Genomic DNA, 24,274 nt, shown 5'->3' on the forward strand with positions numbered 1-24,274 from the left:
CAGCCCTTGTCCAGATGGACTCAGCTGTGAAAGTGATTTGGAGTCTTGTGCATGGGAGAATACTTTGCCTGTGGCAATGCAGCAGCCTCCTTATTCCCTCCTGTATACCACCACCCTTCTTTCTGTATGGAGAAGAGAGGCTGTGACTCTGGTATGTATCAACTTTTGGAAAATTATGGGTTTGCCTTATCTTTTACCAAATACAGCCAAATGGCCTCTGCAGCAAGTAAAAGATGCTCAAAGAAAGTGGCGTTCTGTGGTGCTTGATGGAATGCGCTGGTCTGATCAGCATCAAACGCCGGCACCTGAGCAACTCCGACAAACAAATTTCTTCCATCAGCAGAGGGCGCATCCTCATTAACCAAGCGAGGGCCTTCCAGCTGGCTGCCAGACCCCACCTGCTCACCCGCTGGCAGTCAGACTTCAAAGATGGAATGAAGGGATGCAGTGACAAAACCGGTGAGTTGGAAAGCTGTCGCTGAGATCCTTTTGGCGTGCACCAAGCAGCAACACAGTACGCCAGCCCGTTCATCGTTTTGCTAGGGTTCATGTGTTTGCAGAGTGGGCCTGATTTCTTGGGATTGGGCGCTAAAATGCTTATTTAATTTCCCAGGACTCTGCTATCAAGGCTGACCATGTTTGATGGAGTTGAGCATTTTGTCAGGCTATTGCCTGTTCTGTCAGAGGCAAACTATAAATACACATGTGCTTGTGCGTTTCCCTATCTCTTGCTCTGTAAGAGGAAATGGGCTTGTTTTCATGTGATTAGCAGAGGAACTTGTGAAAGTGACACAGCTGTACTGTAAAAACCCCAGCCCACAGACTTTGCTGCCAGAGGAGCTCAACTGCCGGTGCTGACAGGCCCAAGAGCAGGATTGCCTGAGACATGGAGCGAGAACCGATGCGCATAAGGGAGGGCTACTTGGTTAAGAAGGTAGGTGGACAGTTCTGGGCTGAGTTGAGGAGGAAGCTAACTCTGAACAGGTGGAGAGGTGTGAGGAAACATACTTTGGTTTCAGTTATTAAAAAAAAGGATCGTTTTTTCCCAAAAAGAACGGCAAATGAACGGAAGTCCTTGAGCAGTAAAACAATGTGGTGTCAGCGATTATAGAGGTACTTGCTAGCAGTTATGTCGTGTCAGAATACTACGAAAGGCATTTTGCATGTATCTCAGATGTACCTCTGGATCAAAAGATTTATATTTTCATTAAGTAACCTAATGCCCTTAGTGGAAGTTTGGCAAAACAGGTAACAACTTGAAATGGCCACAACGTACTCGATCGCACTCAATCGCCGAGTTAAGCATCGAGGAAGCATAGTGAGATTAAAGAGTCGGATCACCTTGGCCTAGAGACAGTGTATGGGGCCATGGGCACTTCGTTTCTTTGGGAAGGCAGTCACTACTCCACAGCAACCTCTGCTGTGGAGTTTTTTTGTGGTAGAGCTGGTGGAATAAAGCCTTGACTTTTATTTAAAACCTTATTGAGACCAGTCTGGCTTAAAGCAGCCTACCTAAACAGTGTCAGTCCTGGAGCAAGAGAGGAGCTCTCTCCTGTGGTGTCTGTGCTCATCAAAATGAGAATTTCACTCATTAGAATAGCTGGCTGGAGGGATCTCTAATCTGGGACCAGTGTTGTGAAGAGGCCACTCCTCAGTCTTAATTCCACTGAAACTGACAGGAAGTAAGTTCTTAAAGTAATTGCAACGTTGCAGTGATGCTGTCATGAGGAAGGAGAGCACCAAATTTGTGCTGTGTGGATTGCAGATCTTTAGTTCTAATGGCCTGATTTGTAGAGCAAGTGGCTATATGTTCCTCCGTGACAGGAGAATGACTGTGAACTTCAACCCTGGGACAATCCCAATGCTTGGCTGGGTATGCTGGGGAAAAGATGCATACAGATGTGCTAGTCCCTCACATTTTTGTGGGTGCTGGGTCCCCAAAAAGTCTCTCTGTGTAGGTACTACTAAAGTTGCTACTGGGTGCTGTTGCAATGGCGAGAGGGAAGTGGAAATGTGCCCATTTCCTTGAACAGCCAGTCTTGTGGGTGGCTCTGTCCTTGCAGAAGTGAGCTTATGCTGGTGGTGAGGAGCAGCATTGTGCTAGAGGAAGGGCTGGAGGGCAAAAGGAGCAGAAGAAACAGATCAGACTGGTACCAGCAGTTTGATATATCAGTGAGGTTGCCGTGAATTCCACAACCCAAGCTTCCAGCTAGGACGAGCATGCTCCTGATTAACCTTACCTGCTAATTATATATGCTCCTCTTTTCCTTTATGCTTGTAAAGTGAAACAAAGGATTTGACCTCCCAAAGGAGTCATCCATGCAGCACAGCTCTCTTTGCAGAGTGAAGGCTATTTGTCGCTGGCCTTCTCCTCTTGATATATACATCAGGCTGGGGAACAGTGCTTGTGCTTGGGGGTCAATGCTTTAGCTGGGACAATGTGACCTCCAGTAAATGTGGGCTCAGACTTCAGTGTTGATTTATGTCAGCTAAAACCTCTGTTTGTATATTTTGGGGACCTTGTGTAATCTTTGAGCATAAGAAACAGCTAATTTTCTAATCTTGTAGTGCTGCAGATGTTACAAAAATAAGTTGTCCTACCAAAGGGACGTTATGTGTATTTTTTAAAGTGGTTGATGATTTCAGAGAGCAATTCAATGAACACCTCTCTGTTATCTGCAGTCTTTGGAGTAGGTGTGACAATTTAATTTTTTTAGTCCAGGAAAATCAAATCCATCATCCTGCTTGCTTGTCTTTCATGAGATGTTTTAAGTGAGAACAGTGTGACTGTATTTGGGTTTGCAGATGGTATGGATCTGAGACTGCCAGTCTAACACTGCTCCATGGTGGATTCCATTGGCAGGGCGTGTCAGAGCCTGGTCTTCTGTCTGTTTATGAGCACAAGTATTTTAACCTGTGGTAAACCTACAAACAAAAGGAAATTGCAATGGTTCTTGTCTTTGTTCATCATCTTAATTGATTTCTTAGCAGAAAATCAACCATTGGGTCAATTGGGGTTCTCAAAAACTAGTAAATTCTTATGGCTTATTTAAAACAAACAAAAAAAAAAATCAAAAGAAAACAACAATCAATCCATATGGAGTACCCAGATGAGACTCTCTTTGGTAGTCGCCTATTTAGCTGAGTTTCCTTGGAACTGCAGGGCAGTGGCTTTCCTTTGGAAGGTAGCATTCATTTGTGGGGCACCTTCTGCTTCCAGTGGGAGCTGCAGAGGCTGGAAGTGGGTCCTGGTCTTAACAAGATTTCAGCTGACAGTTTTCCCTCTCCACCCTGTAATTGAACAGAAAGTCTGATTCAGAGTGCAAAAAGCCTTTCTTGGAAGGTCGGGCAGCAAAAAAGGATGTGACGGACAAAGGGTTCATTTGAGGAATCATAAATAAATAAAAAAATACTCGGTATGTTTCTGACCCCTTCACTCCTGCAGAAATACAAAATGCAAATGTAACCAACTCTGCCCAGCTCTCAGGTTTAACAAATCAAAACAAGTCATTTGCACAGCACCACGGTGCCTGCCTTGCTTCTGTCTGCAGCTTTAGCATTACTCAGCCACTATGGTCTGAGGAGGGCAGGGATGCTGTGGATGGATAAATTTAAGTCCCTCTTTGTAACAGAAAGAGCAAGGGAAACTAATATTTTTGAAGATGGCCTCTGATTTGGGGCCCACGAATGTTGGCTGTGCTTTGGAAACTCTTCAGAGGAGCTACTGGGATTCAGCATATCTAAATGTTGAGTTGGCTGAGTGGTAAGTCACTTGGGTGTCTAGGACTGTGACCGCTTTTGAAGCTGGTGGCAGGCAGGACCAGAGAGGTCATCTAGATAGAGTGCAACAGTCTGAGTAATTCTAGCAGTTAACTGTGCTCAACACAGAGAAACTGGTTGCTTTTTTCCCAGTCCCTGGGAGTTTTACTATGTTTCTGTGTTTCACTATATGCAGGATCTGGCCCTATCTTTTTCTCTGTATTTCTTGCATCTAACAGCTGTGTTTCAGAAATAGGAAGTAAAAACTTTAAAAGATGAAATGAAGCACCTGAATTCCTCACCACAGGAGTTGCAGATCTGCAGCCTCAGGCCCTTAAACTATTCATTACTCTTACAAGTTTGTTCTTATATGTCAAGAAAGCACACACCTCAGATAATTTCTAATCAGGCAGCCAAGTCTCAACTGTATCGTAGCATCAAGTCCTAAATACAGCACAGGATGCCCAAGTTAAGGAGACAGTCCTAATGTGCCAGTTCACAACCAGAAATGTTGAGGATTATTGAAAATGTTGCCACTATGTCATCTTGAAGACAGTGGTTGAGACTGGTATGGGAAAGAAACACCTGCTGGGGCAGGCAATGCAATTTTGGAAAAACTCATGGCTGGGGTGACTACGACAGGAAGTTAATGCTGGTCAGAAGAATAACAACGTTTTTTTAGCTACATAGTAAGATCGGTGCAGTTGTGGCATGTTCCCCTTGAGATGCTAACTACAGTTATTTTAGCATCAGTCAGACACTCCCTGGAAGGTCATATCTTCAGTGGATATCGTGTGGAGAGTGATTTGTTGAACATAATGAACACAGTGATTTATTGATGCAGGGCAGCATGTTTAATACCTGGAAGCCAATGTGGGTCGTGCTATTAGAAGACGGAATTGAATTCTACAAGCGGAAGGCTGACAACAGCCCCAAAGGGATGGTCCCACTAAAAGGAAGCTCTATTAACAGCCCATGCCAAGATTTTGGCAAAAGAATGGTAAGTACCGTTTTTATAACAATGATTGACAGTATATTTATATTCCTGAAGGCGCACAAAAGCAGTGATTCGAAATTCCTTATGCTTATCCTAGTGGTGATTCTCACTTATCTTAGAAGGTCACAAGCAGGCTTAGATTTGTGTAGTGTTTGAAAGGTGCAACTGCTCAGGAAAACTTCAGTATACTTGAAGAGGAGCAATTCAGAAAGTGATTTTTTTTTTTCTTCCCTTTTTTTTTTTTTTTAATCTCTTGAGTTTATTGGAGAGCAGAGCCAAATTATATTGTTGTGAGGACACTTAGCAGCTGCATGGCACAATTCCTGTGTTAAATGTAAATGTAGCTGCTGCAGAATAATGACTTGGGAAACTGTTTAATGAGTAGTGAAAACATTTTTTTTTTATTGTCAAAGAGCAACAACTGGCTTGCTGAGACAGGAAGGAGATAAATGCTGTGACACAAATGCCCAAATAAAGCTGTAATTCCAAACTTTTTTATTGCCATTTGGTGACTACCCAACCCCACACACTTCTGTGTTAATCACATGCTGCATTGTTACTTATAGAGCTTTTGCAAGTGACTAAGAGTCATATCTACACTCAGAGAGAGAGTGTAGAAACTGATTTAGAGAAAGTAGTTCAAATGTTGCCTGCACATTTGGGATCTTGAAGGCTGAGGGTAGCGAGTGCGCAGATTGAGGTCCCAATTCCCAGTGAAACACACAGATCACAATATTCGCAAATTCGGAGTCTTATTTGACAGAAAGTAAGGTACAGGAAGATAAACGATACATATTTTATTAGAGAGTTCCTGAAAAATAGCTCTTGGTAAAACAAGATTTCTAGTATGAGCAAAGAATCATATCTTTAGTCAGTCGTTTGTTATTTCAGCAACTCAGTTTCATCAAATAGGTGTTAGACCCCCAGGAACATCTCTGACAAAGGGATACCTCAGAATCTGGAAGATGATCCAATTACAATTTAAAGAAGTGTACCACAAGGATGCCTGACTACAGATAGAAGTCTCTGAGAGCACTAGAAAAATAGAAAGTGTGAAAGAGTGCATGAGAAGAGAGCAAGCTTCACTTTCTCGTATGAGTGAAGTGAGGAGAATTATGCCTGTCCTTAGGTTTTGTGGTAAGTGGAGTCAGGGTCACTGGTGTCAGGTTTGGACCTGCTGGCTTTCCTTTTTCTTTCCTTTCCTTTCCTCTTTTCTTTCTTCTATTTCTTTCTTTCTTCTTTTTTTTTTTTCCTTTCTTTGTGCAGACTCCATGTTTATATGGAGAAAAAAAAAGTTTATTCTTAAAGAAAATGGTCTCTTAAAAGCTCTCTTTGAGGCAGGACAATAGAAGGATGGGGCAAAGATTAAAGATTGCTGTTAATCCTGTGCTGAGTCCAAGAAGTTGTAGATGGCTCCTTCTCCTGGGAACAAAAGGGTTTAGAGGGCCATTACCTTGCAAATCCCACCCAGACCAGGATCATCAAGAGCTATCTGCTCTTCCTAGCTTTATCTAGCTACTGGCAGTTGTCCACAGGAGACTGTATTATCATGACTGGAAAGAGAATTGCATCATCATGCATTCCCACTCCGTGCCCATCATAGGTTTTTTGATCCCTGAGCTGGCAAGGTCGATTGTCCTAAGGATTGAGAAGAGTTTGAGATTAACTGCTAATCAAGCCCATTTACTCTTCCTTGTTACTAACAGGTCCTGCTTGAGCCCCCCTTGGGCATGGCTGGGAAAACCTTACTGTTTAACCTCTGCAGCTTTGGATCTGAGCTTCTGCTTCAGCCAGCATGGCTGTGTGTCAGTGCATTGCCTGGGCGCCGGCCGGGAGCTCTTTGTTACAGCGCTTTGTCTTTTGTAAACCATAAATAATAAAGGTGAAGCACAATTACGGCTAGGCACTAGAGCACGGGACAGGAACATTGAATAACCAAACAAAGGAACAGAAATTAAGTGTATCTGCACACGTTTGGTTCTAGTTCTGCTGATTTGAAACCACGTCCCTACGTTATCTAATTAACAAGCCTCAGCACAGCACTCGTTACTCTATACGTGGGGTATAATGCGTGGGGAGAAGGGTACTACGTTCAAGAGTCTCACAGACCCTACATTATAATGGTAGAAATTAAGTTCTGCTCACAAAGCATTTCTTTCCAAAAAGTTTTTTTTTTTGAGAGGGGAGGGTTGTAGGTTTTTTTTTAATTCCCACAGAGGCACTGACATCAGTACTGGGCTATAGTAGTTGTTTGGAAATGTCGGTAACACTAATATATTTACACAGTAATGACAAGGTAGTTCACCAGTGTATGCGCATTCTGCAAGATAGGCAGAGGGGTCTGAAGTATCCAATGTCTGCTGAAGGCAGAGTGAGAGAGATCCTCACGTGCTCAAAAGGACATACCAGTTTGCAGAAGATGCATTGCATCTGTATCGAAGGGTGGAGAAGTCTTTGAGGATCGTTCCTTTGACTGCAATGAGCTTTACTTCGTGCTTTGTTTTACATCATGTTTCGTTTTAGTTTGAGGGGGGCTTTTCTAAGAGAGAATAGAGAAAAGAAGTATATCAGACTTGGGGGTTCAGGCAGTCAAAACACCTTTTCCTAAGTAAGATGTGATGCAGACTTTGCTGAAGTCAGTGGACATGATCCAGATGACTTCAGCAGTTGTTGGAGCAGATCCTCCTTATCGAGTTGGTGAGATCGTTCTGCAAGTCCACAGACCAGGAGCCCTGGAGACATATTTTCCTCTTAAAATTTGCACTGTTTTAACAGTTAAAACTGCAGTATGCTCATTCATATGAGCAATGCCATCATGGAGGTGGTTCTTACAAGTGGTTACCGCCCAATATGATTAAACCTAAGTTTCTACATGTATTCCTTGAAACTGTAGTGTCTTGATTTTTGTATCTTATGTTTTACAGCTTTACTGTACTACTGAATCCAAAGCCTCTTTGTTCCATCCTGCCTTCTCATTGGTTACATTCCAAAACACACAGTTCTTCCTCTTATGGGAATTATTCTGGTTCTTGGTGGTTTGCATACATTTACTTCATATGGCTAGAAATGAAAGTATATTTTTAGGGTAGGAGTTCTGTAGGGTGAAAAGTGGGGTAATTCTCACTTGGTCAGTTTTAAGTCCAGTCTCACACACTTGAGTCCAGTTTGGAGCAGGGACTATTGAGCCATGAGCAGACTTTTATAGTCATCTGGTTGGATTTCAGCTTTTTGAATCGGCTTGTGTATCTGCATCAGGGCCTAGCTTAAAACCTCAGGGCACATCACCAACACACTTTGTTTACTAAATCCATTGCAAAAAGCAGGTGCTGAGGGGAAAGGAAGCAATCTTGGATTTGTTAAACAGACATGTTCAGAAGAGGCTGTAACTGCATATTTTGAGATTTTATTACAAAATGCATTCACCACTGTTTGCTGTTCTTGATGTGAAGTTTGATCATTGCTTAATGTGATGGTAGTTCTGCTATACTTGTGCTTTCTCTTTTCCCCCATGGCTTTCCTGTGGACAGCATTGTCAAGTATGGTTGCTCATGGTGAGACTCATTTGTCCTAACTTAAAATATCTAAATTGTTGGCATTGAGTTCAATCTAATGGTCTCATTTTCTAAAAAGCACAGATAGACATCATGAGAGAGAGACTTGGTCGCTTTTAGGATTGGAGACTCAATCTCTTCACCAATTTCAGAGGAAGCCTGGATGTCTAGCTTAGTGGTCTAGCTTTTTAAAACCTAAAGTTAAGAGAAAGAGCTTTCCCAGTCTCCTCTGTGTACTGGAAATGAAAACTCTTCTTTAGCATTTCATTGTATGTTACTTCTCAGCTCTTTGACTGTGAGAATGCTGATTTTTCCTTTGGTAAAAGCTTCCTTTAATGCTTTGATAATTCATTTTGTTAATCTGGTGTGTTAGCATGACCCTTGGATATTGGGATTTGGAGAGATCTGTCTGTTTGCTTTTCACATGCACTGTACATTGATTTTCAGGATGTAGCTCTTTACTGCCTGATAGAAAAGATGGGTGTTGCTGGAAATATAAGATAAGAAATGTCAGATAAGAACTAGTTGTTTTTCTGTCTGAAATAGATTTTTGAGGACCCACTGCTTTGTAAGTTTGAAATCTGTCTTCCATGAAAGTCAGCGGGAATTCTGCAATTTTCCCCATTGGCAACAATCTGGAAGACACCTATTAGGGATGTTTGGGAATATGCTATTTACAAACATGGGCTTTGGTAGACTCGTTCAGTGTTTTGATTTCATTGCTGAAGGTGGGACTTGCTCTGCTCTCCGATGATAGTCTCTACTTGCCCTCCTAAAGCCATGCTGTTTGCTTGCTGATCAGCCTGTAGTTTTTAGATGCCTGCTGAGTCAGAACCCGTTGTATTTTTTCTAATACAAGTACGGAACAAATTACAGTTCCACTTATGGGGAATTATATTTTAGAGGAAGTGGAAACACTCTTGAATGGGTCATTGGATCCAGATTTTCCACCGAAAAGATCACTGAATGAAAATGAGATCAAACAGTGTGAACTTTGTGAGTTTTTTTTCAGATTGGTATGTTTTTCTGCTTTGAGCTACCTTTAAAAAAGGTTTTTTTCTCATTTTTGGGAAATAGTCTTTCTTAGTGTGTTTAGAGAGGTAGTGATCATGAGGTGTAGTCAACAGTTGCATATATCATCTTCCTACCAAGCCCTTAAAGGTTTCTAGGCTGCAAATGTGTTCAGCTACTCTACAGTGTGACTGTGACCTTCTCTCCCCTGGTGAATCAGTAGCTGAGCAACATGATGAGGGTTTTTTTTTTCCTCTTTCAGGCTGACCACATCTCTATAAGCATTAAGATGAATTTACACCCACTGTCAGCCTGCAAGGGCTGGGCACTTCAGCCTTTCAGCTGTGTTGAACTTCCCAGCAAAAGTTAAAATCAGCAGCTATATCAGTGCCACTCACCTTGGCTGTACTGACAGCGTCAGGACCACTCACAGGGAAATGACAAAAGGAATCAGTTACCTGCACTGCTTGTTCATGCTTTTCTTCAGAGTTTTTTTAATTTAACTGTGGCTCTAAGGCACTTTCCATAGTCCCTTAGGCACAGGTAGGCTGTATGTCGTGGTGGTATTAGGTTAAACGTGCTCAACTGGCTACACCAAAGTAACTTTTAAAAAAACATTCCAGTTTGTCTTCAAGCTCACTGCAGCCAAGCAGCAGGACCACTTTTTTCAAGCCGCTTACCTGGAAGAAAGAGATGCCTGGGTACGGGATATCAAGAAAGCAATTCGTTGCATAGATGGAGGCCAAAGGTTTGCCAGAAAATCCACGAGAAAGTCCATCAGACTGCCTGAAACAATCAACCTGAGGTTTGTTCTCATAGCTCTGCTCCCTCATTTACTTCCATCCACAGTGTGCCAGATATGTGACCTCAGTCCGGAAGAGCTTATGAGCATGTCTGCCCATGCTGCCTCTCTAGTTTTCCTCAGACTCCTTTCTGCATGACTAACATTTTCAGAGTGGAAGACGTGGCAGAAATCAGCTAGTGATCAAAACTGGGAAGATCATTTCTAATACATAATCTTTTACCAAAACATGCTTCTTTATCAAAGGATTTTGCTGATAAGGAGATTTCTGAGCACACTGCAGTGCAAAAGGAGACCCAAGCCAAAGTGTGTTTCTTCCAGGAGAGGCATTTTCATACCATATATAATTTATTGCAAAAATATTTTAAGCCTTTTGTTTGCTTTCCAGAGAAACAGTGATGTTATCCTAGTTTTTGGATGGTGAGAGGAGAGTGGTGCCTGCCAGAGAACTTGGAACTGGCAAAGGGAGAAGAAAAGAAAAGGGCACGCACAGGAAGCCATCTGTTTGTCAGTACTTCCAAAAAATAAGGACAACTTATTTTTTGCCTCTAAGCAGTAAACACTAAGATACAAATGAGCCTGCAGTGTTCCTTACAAGACAGTAAAACTGCACGGGGCCAAGATCCCACTAAATCTGACTTCATAGGCTTCAGCAGAGCACCACCCTGACTAACAGGCCAAAGGACTTAGCCTGTGACATTTAATATTCATCCTCCTTGTCATTATAGAGCTCCAAGGAACAAGAGTTCCGAGCAAATGAAGAGCGAGTGGGAGGAAGAAAGTCAGACTGGGGTCACTGAGGTTACTTAAGGCCTCTGAGGGCATGCAGGCTTTGGAGATGTCACAGCGATGGGTTTTCTGCTCAGCCAAGGACCTTTGGGGGAACATAGCAGTGAGGCTGTGGGGCCCTGGGAAGGTGCCTCAGCAGTGGGTGTTCCTCTCTTCACACTACAGTCACCACAAGTTGTTCCATTCTCAAAATACGGGGATGTGGTGAGCCGTTTGTGCACTCCCCACTCTGCTCCTGCAGCTGCGACAGTGATGTAGTGAGGCCTCCAGGCTTTGCAATGTAAATTTTTCAAGAAACTAAGTCATCCTATAGCTCTGCAGAGATCAATATGCCAGCAAAACATGAAGACCTTGTGAACGACAATGATATTGTATGACAATGATGTTGTATGAGCTAAAGCTTTTTATTTGCTAACAGTGTCTGTGGTTCTTTTTATGCACAGTGCTTTGTACCTCTCGATGAAAGATCCTGAAAAGGGAATAAAGGAGTTGAAATTGGAAAAAGATAAAAAAGTGTTCAATCACTGCTTTACAGGTAAGGAGCTCGTCCCTCTTTTCCCTACAATAAAGGGAGCACAGGGCTGAGAGGCTGAAGATAGATAAAAGAGCTCTAAGCTCTGTAGAGCACAGAGAATTTTGAGAAGAAAACCTGGCAGATGTTTTCTTGACCAACACAGGAGGTGCTCAAAGGATGAAGCTTGAAAAGGTGTTCAGTTGTGGCCATGATAAGCAAGAGAGGAGGAAGAAATCTACCTAGGTTGAAGTAGATCTTTGTAGAAAGTTGCATGAAACACTTAACTCCAGAAGAATTATTCCTTTCTGCATTTTTTCATCAACAAACTGTGTCACATTGAATTCCTGTCCTGCTCCAAGTGAAATCTGTGCATACTAGAGTTGAAAGTCACTCTGTTTCAACAGCACTGTGTCAGTATCATAACAGCCTGGAAGACTGCCTTCTCCAGGCTTGGCTGTCCTTTGTAGTTCTCCAGTCCCTGTGTCTCAGGCTTCCCAGCTCAGCCCTGTGTCCTCTCCCAGCTCTCTTCTCCCTCAAGTACAGTGTTCAAGAGTTGTATTGCCCCTGCCATTAGTCGGGTCAGCGCTACCTCACTGGATGACCCAGGCACCTTTCTAGATCAGCTCTCTGCGTTGTCACTAAGAACATCTTTCAGGAGATTGATGAATAGATGGAGTAGGTTTGTTGCCTTGTTTATTTTTAGGCTTCTTCATATCTGTCTGGATTTGTGGCTGATATTGTTTGTTTCTTTGTAACCAGGTACCTCTGTGATTGACTGGCTGGTGTCTAGCAACTCCATCCGAAACCGCAAAGAAGGTCTCATGCTTGCCTCTTCCCTCTTGAGTGAAGGCTACCTACAGCCTGCAGGGGATACGTCCAAGGCTGCTGCTGAGGGACTGTCAGACACTCCCTTCTTAGATCTCAGCGATGCCTACTATTACTTTGTGAGTGTTGTATTCTGTTTTTTTTTTCCTATTGTCCCAGACTTGCCGATGCTCTACTTTTCTCAGGCTTCTTGTTGGGTTTCTTAAGTCCTGGAGGAAAGATTGTACAGAAATCCATGTTAATTGTCTTTCTCTATGTGGTACTCAGAAGGAACTGGCTCACTTCAATATTCGTAAGTAGGACTTTTTTTTTTTTTCTGGCACCCTTCTAAGTGTGAGCTGAGTGCTGAGATCAAGCTGGGTTCTTTTTAACTCCGACTTTGTTCCCAATAATTTCACCAGTGACCAGAATTTAGCCACCAGTTCCCCTAATGATTCAGTGGAAGGGAAGAGTAATTCATTATCATGGAGCTTCTCAGAGTGGCACAAGCTACAAACCCATTTTTGTGCAGCGCCACCCAATCCGACTCAGTGCATCTGACTCGACAGCTTGCCTGTGGGCAGAGAAGCGAAAGTTTTTAATATCCCCCAATAAGACCTGTCCTGGGTAGCTTACCCAACCTTTTCAATTTATTGCTTCATATTCTGTAGATTGATTTGAAGAACTTGCAATGTCACATTCAAATACTATTTTAAAGCTGTTTGGCTTATGAACTTATGCTAACCAAAAAGTATACCTTCTGTCAAGTAAAAATGCTTGACTATTAAAATTCTGTTTATATTTACCACTTAGAATCATTTGACTTCAACAAATTGACTCTCCTTTACTTCATTTGTTTTCCTAGAATGTGTCTGTGGTAGGGAGACTTTACCTGTGCAGCAATGCAAGCAGAGACACTGCTGGTGAAGGCAGCCTTGTGGCCATCACAATTCCTGGCTACCTGGGACACTGCTTCTAGCAGCCCAACTCTGCTAGCTCTCAGCTTGTTCCTAGTCTGATTTGATACCAAAGTGGTGAGGGGAAGTCACAGCAGCTCAGTGTGTGACTTGCTATCATACAAGTAAGCAGCACAGATGTTTACTCTAAGCCATACAAAAGGTTGCCTACATTTATGTCATTTGAACAGTGTAAAGTTTCAGTAATTAGCATCACACTTTGTCTAGCGTGGAATGGATGTGATGCATGGATCCTGAGACAGCCTGTGCTCAGTGCACACATCACAACATCACAGCTATAGAAAATTGTGAATTTAAAACACTGAGGCCAGTTCTTGTTGTTGGAAAAGACAGCCTAGATGGAGCATTTCTTCTTCCCAAATTCTAGATGGTTGTGATGAATGGAGGAAGAGGAAGGGTGTGTTGAGTGTGGGATGGCCAGCTTGGAGTGTATTGGCTATGCTGCCATTGTTTCATATGAACTACTGTCTGTGCATTTAAAAACCTGTGACATTGTGCGATTGAGGCAGCCTGTCCATCATGGAGGAGATGTGACACCAAGCATCATGGAGAATGGAGGCACTGACATATACACAGATGCTCCAGCTCTCTTCACATGCCCTGAGACCCAGTGGCATAGTCCTACCTCACACTGAAATGCTTCCATGGTGGCTTGGGGAGCTCCTCAACTTCTCTGGGAGATTTTTCCAGCAGAAGGGTTGTTTTTTTGGGTGGCAAAACACAGGGTAGAGGGAAGCTGAAGAGAAGCCAGATTTGTATGTGTGCATAAATATGCAGCAGCTGTGTAACTTCTGAATTTTCTCTTGTGGTCATGCAGCCAGACAGTGGGTTTTTCTGCGAGGGAAATTCTAGTGATGATGATGTGATCCTGAAAGAAGAATTCAGAGGAATAGTAGTCAAACAAGGATGTTTGCTGAAACAGGTCAGTATTGTGTTCCATCATGTCACTGGGATGATGTTGCATGGATACAAGATTACTGTTTTACACCTGAAAGCTTTAGAGAGGAGAAAAACTAGCCTATGCCATCTCTGCACTTGACAAGTTTCGTCTCTGTCACTCTTGCCTTTGCACAAAGAGTGCTTGTTGTAGCATGGCAGCAGGGCTTTTGTCCAGCGTTGCAAGGTTTATTGCTCTTACTACAAAATAAGACAGTTTATAGTTTTAATTAGGAAAGAGTGCTAAAGCAGGAGATGTGACAAGTCACTGGTACAATGCTGAACTGAACTTGAGCAAAAAGGCTGCCAGTCCGGTGTCCCTCTGGACACACAACTGGATTCAGTTGCAAGTTTTCACAGTCTTTTTCAGCATACCTGAGCAGAGGAGTCCTTTCAGTCTCTAATGTTTGATCCTGTCCCATCTGTAAGATGGAAGATAACTGTATACCTTCCTTTCCAGCAAAACTTTAAGCAATACAGTGAATGTCATTATAAGATCCTTACTTTCTCAGGCCATTGCAAGCAGATAGTAGTAAACTGAAGGCAAGACCAGGATTCTTCAATTAATAGAATCATAGAATGGTTTGTGTTGGAAGGGACCTCAAAGATCATCTAGTTCCAACCCCCCTGCCATGGGCAGGGACACCCTCCACTACACCAGGTTGCCCAAAGCCTCATCCAACCTGGCCTTGAACACTTCCAGGGATGGGGCATCCACAACTTCTCTGGGCAACTCGTTCCAGTACCTCACCACCCTCAATGTAAAGAATTTCTTTCTTATATCTAACCTAAATCTGCCCTCTTTCAGTTTAAATCCGTTGCCCCTTGTCCTATCACGAAACACCCTTGTAAAAAGTCCCTCTCCAGCTTTCCTGTAGGCCCCCTTTAGGTACTGGAAAGCTGCTATAAGGTCACCCCGGAGCCTTCTCTTCTCCAGGCTGAACAGCCCCAACTCTCTCAGCCTGTCTTCATAGGAGAGGAGAATAGAATAGTTCAGTTGGAAGGGACCAGCAATGATCATCTAGTCCAACTGCGTGACCGCTTCAGGGCTGACCAAAGGTTAAAGCATCTTATTAAGGGCATTGTCCAAATGCCTCTTAAACACTGCCAGACACGGGGCATCGACCACCTCTCTAGAAAGCCTGTTCCAGTGTTTGACCACCCTCTCTGTAAAGAAATGTTTCCTAATATCAAGTCTGAACCTCCACTCTTAAAATATTCCTTAGGAGACTAAGAACTTTTTGGTGGTGCTCACTTGTGTTTCTGTTGCTCAATCAGGTTACTCAAAAGCAATGGAAGAAACAGATACATGTCTTTCTGCCAACTTTTACCCTGTCACGTACACGTCTGCCTAGTTAGTAAGAGCTTCCTTGCAAATAGCGTAGCTAATTGAGAAACTAATATTTTGAAATGCTGAGAGGAAGTGATTAGTGACAGTCTTCCACCAGTGTTAGTCTGGATTTGGTCACCCTCAGAGTTGTGGATCATTGCTTGGAAGCGTCACTGCTTCGGCTGAGAAGGCTTTCAGCAGATCTAGATTTTCCCCCCCCATCATTTCAGTCTTGAAAACAGGCAATGAGGCATCTACATCCATATCAGAAGGTGGTGTTATTTCTGCTTGTGTTTCTCAGCCACAAACCCTCTCTCCAGGATGCTTAAGCCAGATAAGCCTTTTTTTGTTGTTGTTGGTTGTTCTCTCCACAGGGAGAGAAGGACCTTCAGCTCATTCTTGCCAGTAGTTCAAGGTACCTTCCTGCAAGACATTTTGCAGTCATATTTTGTTGCAAGCATTTAAAGCCAATTATCGCAGACCTCATGTGAATGTCATAACTACCAGACTACGAGACATGTTTAGGGGAATCTCCCATGTTGAAGCTGTTCTTCTTTGTACGAAAAATAAAAAGAGAAACCAGCATGATAACCCAGTTGTGCAAAACTGGGATGCAGAAAGCCCAGATTCAAGTCCTACTCCAGTGAATATTTCCTGTCCAAAATATTAATCTTTTTCCTTTTTTTACCCTCATGTGAGGGTAAGCACTTGCAGGCAAAGCAGTTCATGACATTGCTGGTTTTGAATTTTTCTAGGGTCATCGGAGGAAGAACTGGAAAGTGAGGAAGTTTGTTTTAAGAGAGGACCCTGCATATCTTCACTACTATGATCCTGCTGGAGTAAGAGGCATTTGGTCATCTTTGGTTTATTTCCCTGTTTGTTTTAAAGCTGCTTTCCTGTCGAAATATCTGAACGGAGTATTTGCATGGGAATGTGTGATGAGGAAGACCAAGCAGAACAGTGGGGCTGTTTGTGATTGCGCTGCCTGGCCACCCTCTGGAAAAGCAGAAGGGAGGATGGTTTCTGGGATTGCCAAGTCAGGGTGGCAAGTTGTCATGGTTTAGTCCAGCCCGCAACTTAACACCACACAGCCACTTGCTCACCTTCCCCCACCCCCAGGGAATGGGGAAGAGAAAGGAGAAAAGGGAAGGAGTCTCGTGAGTTGAGATAAGAAAAGTTTAATAATAAATACATAAAATTAAAAGTGATAATGATAATATATGGATATATATAGCGATAATATATACAAACAAGTGATGCACAGTGTCATTACTCACCACCTGGTGACCAATGCCTGTCCTGTCCTGGCAAACTATCCTGAAACAGATAAGTCCTGACACTGCAATCCTGGACAAGTGAGAGGCCCAAAAAGAGAGCAAGAGAGAGACAGCACTCCAAGAGTCCAAGAGAGCCCTGGAAACAGCCTCTGGAAGAGCAAGAGCTCTCCTTCCCAGTCAACCTTTCTTTATATACTGGGCATGACATTGTAGGATGTGGAATACTCCATTGGCCAATTTGGCCCTCAATCTTAAGTCTAAGTTGAAATCATAAGGGGTGTTGTGGACCCTCTGTCCCAGCCATGCTCCCTCCCCAGCCTGTCGTGCTCCTGCACACTGGCAAAACACAAGAAGCTGAAAAGTCCTTGATGTCTCTGTACAAATTATAAATATCAGTGTGCTATCAACATTCTTCTCATAATGGGTCCCAGACTAAAACCAAAACACAGAGCTCTTCTAGCTACTGAAAAAAACACCCCGAACTAACTTTGTCCCAGTCAAAACGAGGACAGGAGTGCCACCCAGACCTGGGAACAGGCAGCACTGAACTGTGCTCTCACCTTTTGTCTGTGATTAATTAGTTAGAATTAATGCGTGCTCTCACTTGACTCAAATGAACGAGGTCATAAGCTCAAATTAACACAGTACAGTCATTTTGCATTTTATAATCGAGGTATTTTCTGTGTCCGGCTGAGACATGGTGTTCCATTTCTTGTGTAATCCTAATGGGCCAAACCCTGCTCTAAGGAAGGAAGGGGCATTGCCACTGTCAAAACCTGCCCCACAAAAGCTGGCATTCAGGTAGATTCAGCCCACAGGTTTTATTTTGTCCTGCATTGCTGCAGGAGTAGTGCCATTGTGTTGTGGGTTACAGGTGCTTTACGCTGTGCCTGTTCCCCTTGACAGAGGCAGGCTAGACACACTGGAGAATGAACCCTGAGGAGTTTTTGACCTCTATTCCCAGCTTGCCTTTTCCATTCCTGGTTTCCCCTCCCAAAGGACTGAGGTGTGTCATTGTATAGGCACTGCTTCGTTTAGACTTATGCCAACAAAAATGCATGTTCACCTTTCTTTGACTATCACAGTCCTGAAGTGCACAAGAGGCCACATTGTGAATAAGGGTATAGCTGCTTGGTAAGAGTACTTCTAACATTTACTCTTTTCCTAACTAATCTCTTTTTTCTATTCACTGTGACATCAAAGGAAAAGTTAAAGTTGGCACAAGGCTTATATTCTTCTTGTACCTTTGTTTAGGACATGCTAAATACTCTGCGGACTCTGAATTCCAAATCCCAAGAGAGATGTCCTATTTATTTGCAGATGTTCCCCCTACCACACCCCCTACCTTCTACCTCACACACAGACTGAGGATTCTCTGGTTTCCCAGATGACATGCCAAGTCAGCAAATGTTTTTGTTTCTGTTCTGGAGTTGTAGTTGGATATTAACATGTGAAAAGTTTCAGAAGTGTTGTATTTCATTTTGATTTCATGTCCTCACCAGGGAGAAGAACCGCTAGGAGCTATTCACTTGAGAGGCTCTGTGGTGACTGCAGTGGAAGATATGCCAGACTGTAAGGAACCATATTGAATGAGCTGTGTAATAAGTTTTTGATACATTCTTTCAATCTACCTGAAATCACAACTGGTTTTTACTGAAAAGCAATCTATGTGCAATGATTCAGTAATTCTTCTAGTGATTAGGCTCTCCGTTGCTGTCTTAATTACTGGAGAAGGATACTGTGGTAAAGGTAGCAACAAGGGATGTTGTGTTTTATCAGTTGTTTAGAGAAGACTTGTCAAAAGGATGATGCCATCCCTATGTCAGGATAACTGGCCTTAAACAAAGTGAGCTCAGTTTGCGATTTTCAGTTCATGAACTTGGGATGGAAGCTTTATGTTACAAATGCCAACAAATTATTACTGTTCACATTCTGTTCCCTCCCAGAATTAGAAGTTGTGGGAACAGCAATGGTTAAGTGTTGCTGCAAGGAACAAGAAACACTCATTCCATGCATTCTCCTCTCCACTGGAGAGGCAGACTATCATACCCAGCATTTAAGTCTGTTGGCATCTCGGCACCTGTGTAGGATGCACTGGCAGATGTGAAAACAACTGGAGATTCTGGATGTGACATGAACTTAAGCATTTGTTTTTGTAGCTGGCAAAGCATGGGAGAGTTTGGGGAATATGACCTGTCTGCAGGATTGCAGATCCTTCCATGATTGGAGATTAATTAACCAGACACTCACTCTTAAAGGTGAAATGTGCAGAATTCATGGGTTGTTTCTCTGAGAGAGACCTGTCTCATGGACCTAATCTTGCAATCTGTTTGCGAAGCCCTGACCAGGCACAGGTGTAGAAAGGACAGAGATCCCCTTACAGTGTGTAAAGGAAGAAACATCGTAAATACAAGACTTTATTCTCTCATAGCTAACTTCCTTATTTCTTCCCCATAGCCAAAAAGTATGACGCCGACAACATCCTCTTTGAAATCATCACAGCAAATGAAATCCACTATTACTTGCAAGCAGCCTCATCCGCAGAGCGTACAGAGTGGATCAAAGCAATTCAGGCAGTTTCCAGGACTGGAAAGTGAAGATGATCTGCCAGCAAGAAGACAGACAACTGAAATTTGTTACTCAAAACAAAACAAGAATTTTAGCATGTCACTGAGAGAAAACAGTATCATCCAAAAAGGTGTCCTAAGGCTTGTGGGTGGGGGTGAGGGTGGGTAATAGTTTTCAATTCTGTAGTGGGCACTAACAAACTAACAGATTTTCTACTCGTGTTATGGTAATATTTTACTAAATATTTTACTGAATTATAGCATAGAACATGCTATATTAGTGTGTGCTTCTTAATCAGTCCGCCTTAAGAAGGTAGCTGCCACAGCGGATAATGAGCATTCACCATTAACAGAGGACAGAGTCGTGTCACTGACTGTAAGCAAGGAGCTCAGCTAGTCACCTACCATTCAGCCTGTTGTGGTTCAGTATCTTCAGATATTTCAAAGTCTTCCCAAGACAAACTTTACACTTTCTTCTTTACCAGCCAGTGATCTTTCTACTGCCATGTTCACCTACACAAGTAATGCCATGGATTTAAGGAAAGAAATCAACTCACTTGGAAACCTGATCCACTCCTTTATAATGCTTCAGTGTTAAGGAAGGGAAGAATGCAGACAACTATGGAAACACCATGTGGAAAGCAAGTATAACTCAATGACAGTGGTGTGAGCTTTTATGCAGGAAAAGTCTCTTCCCATGGTATGTCAAACCTGAAGCAATCTCAATTCACTTTATGACCTGATTTTGACCTTTGCTAAATTTCTCCACAAGAATCTGCTCTAGGACCATGGTTTTCCCTTCATCTACATCTCCAAAGCAGTTGGTAGGGTGTCATGTACTCCTGTATGTGACCTGTATTTGAATTAAGAATCTTGCAGAAGAAGGGAAAGGATCTATGGGCTACTTACTTGAACTACTGATGGAAGTGATTTTGTTCAGGTTTTTATTTATCTTTTTTCAGCCTCCAGCAAAATACTCAGTCCTTGGTTCTGTGCCTTAGTAATATAAGAGAAACCTTTTGCTTGCTGTAACTGAAATAAACATTATTATTGGACAGGGTCAGTTTACCCGATCAATCCTTATATTTTTGTCTGACTGTAGGTATCAAAGTCTTAAACTTGAAGTGGGAGCTGAAAGTTCATGTCAGATTCTGCACGTAGATTGTTCGTGTTGCAGACTCGTGTTTTGGAGTGCAAATAAACGTAACTTTTTAAATTCTCTTTGTAGCTCTAATAAGGTGCCTTATCCTTAAGAGTTCTTATTCAGATCTCTTCAGTCTAAAAATAAATCTATAACTAAAGCTTTTCTTCAGTTCTGCTTAATTATACCTGTGTCTGAGCTTATGAGCCTGAAGGTCTTTTGCCTTAGTATTGAATACCACAAGGAAAACACAGCCTTGCAGGGCAGCAGGCTGGCAGACACTGTGTTGTTATGTCCATTTAAGACATCCAGAGGAAGTTGGCTTCTGGCAGGTGCTTCCCGTATTTCACACCAGCTGATAGGGTCACTGAAGTGATAGGTCTGTCCTGCTGAGTCAGGAGGACTCGTGGAAGAAAGATAACACTGTTTGCTCAGTCTGCTTTTTTGATAACTGCTTTGTGGTTGCTGCTTATTTTTGCTTTCAGAGCTGACTAACCCAAAAATACCCTATGGCACAGGAAAATAGAAAAAAAACCCACACCGCCAAACAAGAGAAACTTGCTCAGCTTAGCAAAGGAGGAATGCAACTGCCAATTTTTAATAAAACTAAAAAGTTTTACCAGTCTTTGACCTTGTCGTTTTCCCCTGTGCCCAGCTGTAGTGGTTTAGGCTGATCCGGCAACTAAACTCCGCACAACTGCTCTCTCACTCCTTCTCCAGTGAAATCGAGAGGAGAAAAGATGTAATAAAAGAACCGAGGGTCGAGACAAGAACAGAGGGAGCACCCACCAACCATGGTCCTGGGCAAAACAGACTCAGTTTCTTAAAGCAAAACAATTTATTAACAGTTGCTTAAAAAGGACAAAGGGAAACAAAACCGGTTACTTGAGAGGATAAAGAGAAAACAAGGCCAGATCTTAAAAACAACACCTCCCCACCCCCCTTTCCTTTTGTTCCCAGCTCTACCTCCCCCCCAGCGGCGCACGGGGACAGGGAATGGAGGAGTACAGGTCAGTTCATCCATGTTGTTACTGCTGCTGCTTTCTTAAAGGAGGAGGAGTCCTTACACCCTTTTCCCTTGCTCCAATGGATCCCCTACTCACGAAGAAAATCCACAAACTTCTCCAGCGTGAGTCCCATCCCCAAGATGCAATCCTTCCCCATCGGATTGCTCCAGTGCGGTCTTTACCACAGTCTCGGATTCTCAGGGAGTTGTGGCCACTCGCTCTGGCGTGGGTCGTCCCATGGACTCTAGATGCCTCACGACCTCATCATGCATTCCATGCTCCATTATTAACAGTTACTCATCGTGCATCCCATGCTCCACGACCTCTCTCAAGCTCAGGCATCTCTTCCCCAACGTGGGCTTCTCCACGGGCTGTGAGTGGGTCTCTGCTCCACCGAGTCCATTCCTGGCTGCAGGGGGCTGCCTGCCGTCTCACCACCGGTTGCAAGGGAAACTCAGCTCCGGCACACCTCCTCCCGCTCCGTCTTCACTGACCTGGTGTCTGTGTGGCCGTTTCTCTCAGGTCTTAGTCCTCTCTGGGCGAACTCGGCCCAGCGGGCACCGCGGGAGTGGGGTGCTCCGCAAGTTCCCCATGTGGCTCCGTCACCACCATCTTGAGCGGGTGGCACCGGCTCCAGCGTGGGCAGCTGCCCGGCCGGCTGGGGGCCAGGGAGCGAGGGGCAGTGCCCTCCTCCCTTCTCCTCGCTCCTGGGACAAAAGCACACCTTTCTGGTTCCTTTGGCCCAACTTGAATAGGGCAATTCGCAGAGGCACCGATTGGCTCAGACCCCGAGGGGGATGGGAGTCCAATCTGGTGGCCAGCTCCTGCCACCAGAAACACGCCCCCCCTGCCATCAAATCATCACACCAGTCAAGTGTACAGTTGCCCACTTATGAACAGTATTTTCTCTGGTAGATGATGCTAGTCAGTGTACTTGTGGAAGAGCTCTGATGTTTGTACCAGACTATGTCAATAGGGTCTCTAACCTCATTGTTAGTTCTTTTGAAGATAGATCACAAGGGTTTGTAGATGTCTCTGCTTCTTGGCAGAAACAGGGAGGTTGGAAGTGTGTGTCTACTGCCACCCTGCCTATGTTTCCTGCTATAAATGCTTTCGTTTGCCCAAGACTGATACTGGGAGTTGACTCCAAACTATTCTTCCTTCTAGTCAGGTTCTCACACATTTCTTGACATCAATAATTAGCTCTGCGTTCCAGGGTAAATGTGCTCTAGTCCATTTTCAGACAAGGCCTGACAAGAAGAACAATGTATTTCACAGATCTTTCTCTCTGATAAGCTCTTCACAAGGGACAAATTGGGACCAGGGTTATTATGGGGCTAGTTTTCAAAGACATTTGGTTTCCTAACTCGTGGCGGTGCTTTTACAAATCAAAGTAGGTACCTGAATGCCACCAGCAGTCTGATCTTAGGAATTGTGCATGAGATGATGACAATTGTCACAACCCTTGAACTGGTTAGGAAAGTTGCTAAGGAGAGAGCTACTGGAGTTGGGACAAGGTGGTGAGAACTACTGTAACAGATGTCTGTATATGAGAAAAAGGAAAGTTAGTTATACATCACTACAATTTCTAGAGATACTAAACAGATCTTGTCCAAGGGAATTCAATATTAAAAAGCAACTACAAGTCTAGCATAGATGATGAGGCCAGCCTAATTACTTAGAAGGCATGGAAGCAAGAGGCATATATCCTGAATGCCGGCACAAGAGAAGAGAGAGCGGGCGTAGTACAAGGAACAACTAATTGAAAGAGGAAAAGTAGAAGAGCAGACCTTCATGTGCCGTGCTTCCTCCACCTGTTTTCATCCTCTAACTATTTAAAATCACACTTTTTCTACACACTCAGCAATTACTGCAGCAACATCAGTTCCTTTCTTGCTTATAAATTAGTCTTTTTTCATAGACAAAAGGACAGCAAAATAAGCCATTGTGGATAAGGAATATATTTATAATCTTCAATTACTGTAAGACTTGTATGATACAATCTACTGCAAAGATCCTCCTAGGTTCATGTTTGACTTGCCACTTCTTGCACTGAGCAGTTGGAATACTGAACTCCCCTGGAATACTTATTGCACGCTTACTGCAGTCAGGCTTTCAGGAACATTTATTAACCATGCATCTGTAAAACCACTCATGTAGACACAGAGCTCCTTCTTCCACGATTTAAAAGGAAACAGGACAAGGCAAACCACACACACACACACTTTAAAAATAACATTCATGATGACTGCAACAGCCTAACAAGCTTTCAGCTACAGGTGTTCCTTTTTATAATCCAATAAACACCACATATGGAGGTAGTTCTGTCTCGATGTGTTTCTAGCAGTAGTTTCTAAGAGCTGTTTGCTTCCCCTACGCTGTAGCTTTCTTCTGAAGGTTAGTATTATTTTGTTGCTAAATGTAGTTATTTTGGTGGTGTTCTTTGCAGTGTGTTGTCTTTGCTTTTTATTTGAAAGTATAATGAAGTATTAAAGGTTTACTGAAAATGTAGTTTTAGTAACAGAACGGTTTATTGAGGAATCTTAATGAAAGTTTGTTCATAAAAAGGGAAAAATCTAGTTAAGGTCTCTGAGGTATGATGTAGTGTGTACTGTCAAAACTCTCTTAAACAAAAGTCTGTATTTGTTCTTGCAATATTGCAGAAAAATCTTCAGTGCAGTAATACTGCTTCTGTCTTTGTCTTAGAGTTCACTTTATTATAAATGTTAAACACAAATTATTTACTTTTTTTCTTCTTAATTTGTTGTTAGGTACTTCGGAAGTAATTTTAAATTTAAACAACTTGTTTCAC

General features: G+C 43.0%; 1 protein-coding gene across 1 annotated transcript; it reads left to right on the forward strand.

The window, feature by feature from the left end:
- The first annotated feature begins 787 nt into the window (after positions 1–787).
- PLEK (pleckstrin) lies at positions 788–20,533 on the forward strand. The gene is made up of 9 exons (XM_009983215.2): positions 788–934; positions 4,604–4,759; positions 9,942–10,123; positions 11,353–11,444; positions 12,183–12,367; positions 14,022–14,126; positions 16,226–16,309; positions 18,250–18,319; positions 19,205–20,533. Exons 1-9 carry the CDS (start codon positions 887–889, stop codon positions 19,342–19,344), a joined length of 1,062 nt encoding a protein of 353 aa, XP_009981517.1. The 5' UTR covers positions 788–886; the 3' UTR covers positions 19,345–20,533.
- The last annotated feature ends 3,741 nt before the right edge of the window (positions 20,534–24,274 follow it).

This window comes from Tauraco erythrolophus, chromosome 2, assembly GCF_009769465.1.
Source record: "Tauraco erythrolophus isolate bTauEry1 chromosome 2, bTauEry1.pri, whole genome shotgun sequence".
NCBI lineage: Eukaryota > Metazoa > Chordata > Aves > Musophagiformes > Musophagidae > Tauraco > Tauraco erythrolophus.

Bases quoted from the DNA above. Each gene is read 5' to 3' on its own strand.
- PLEK (XM_009983215.2), top strand. From the start codon at position 887: ATGGAGCGAGAACCGATGCGCATAAGGGAGGGCTACTTGGTTAAGAAG. The intron at 4,760-9,941 runs GTAAGTACCGTT...AAAACATTCCAG, and splicing joins AAGATTTTGGCAAAAGAATG to TTTGTCTTCAAGCTCACTGC. The intron at 18,320-19,204 runs GTAAGGAACCAT...TCTTCCCCATAG, and splicing joins AGTGGAAGATATGCCAGACT to CCAAAAAGTATGACGCCGAC.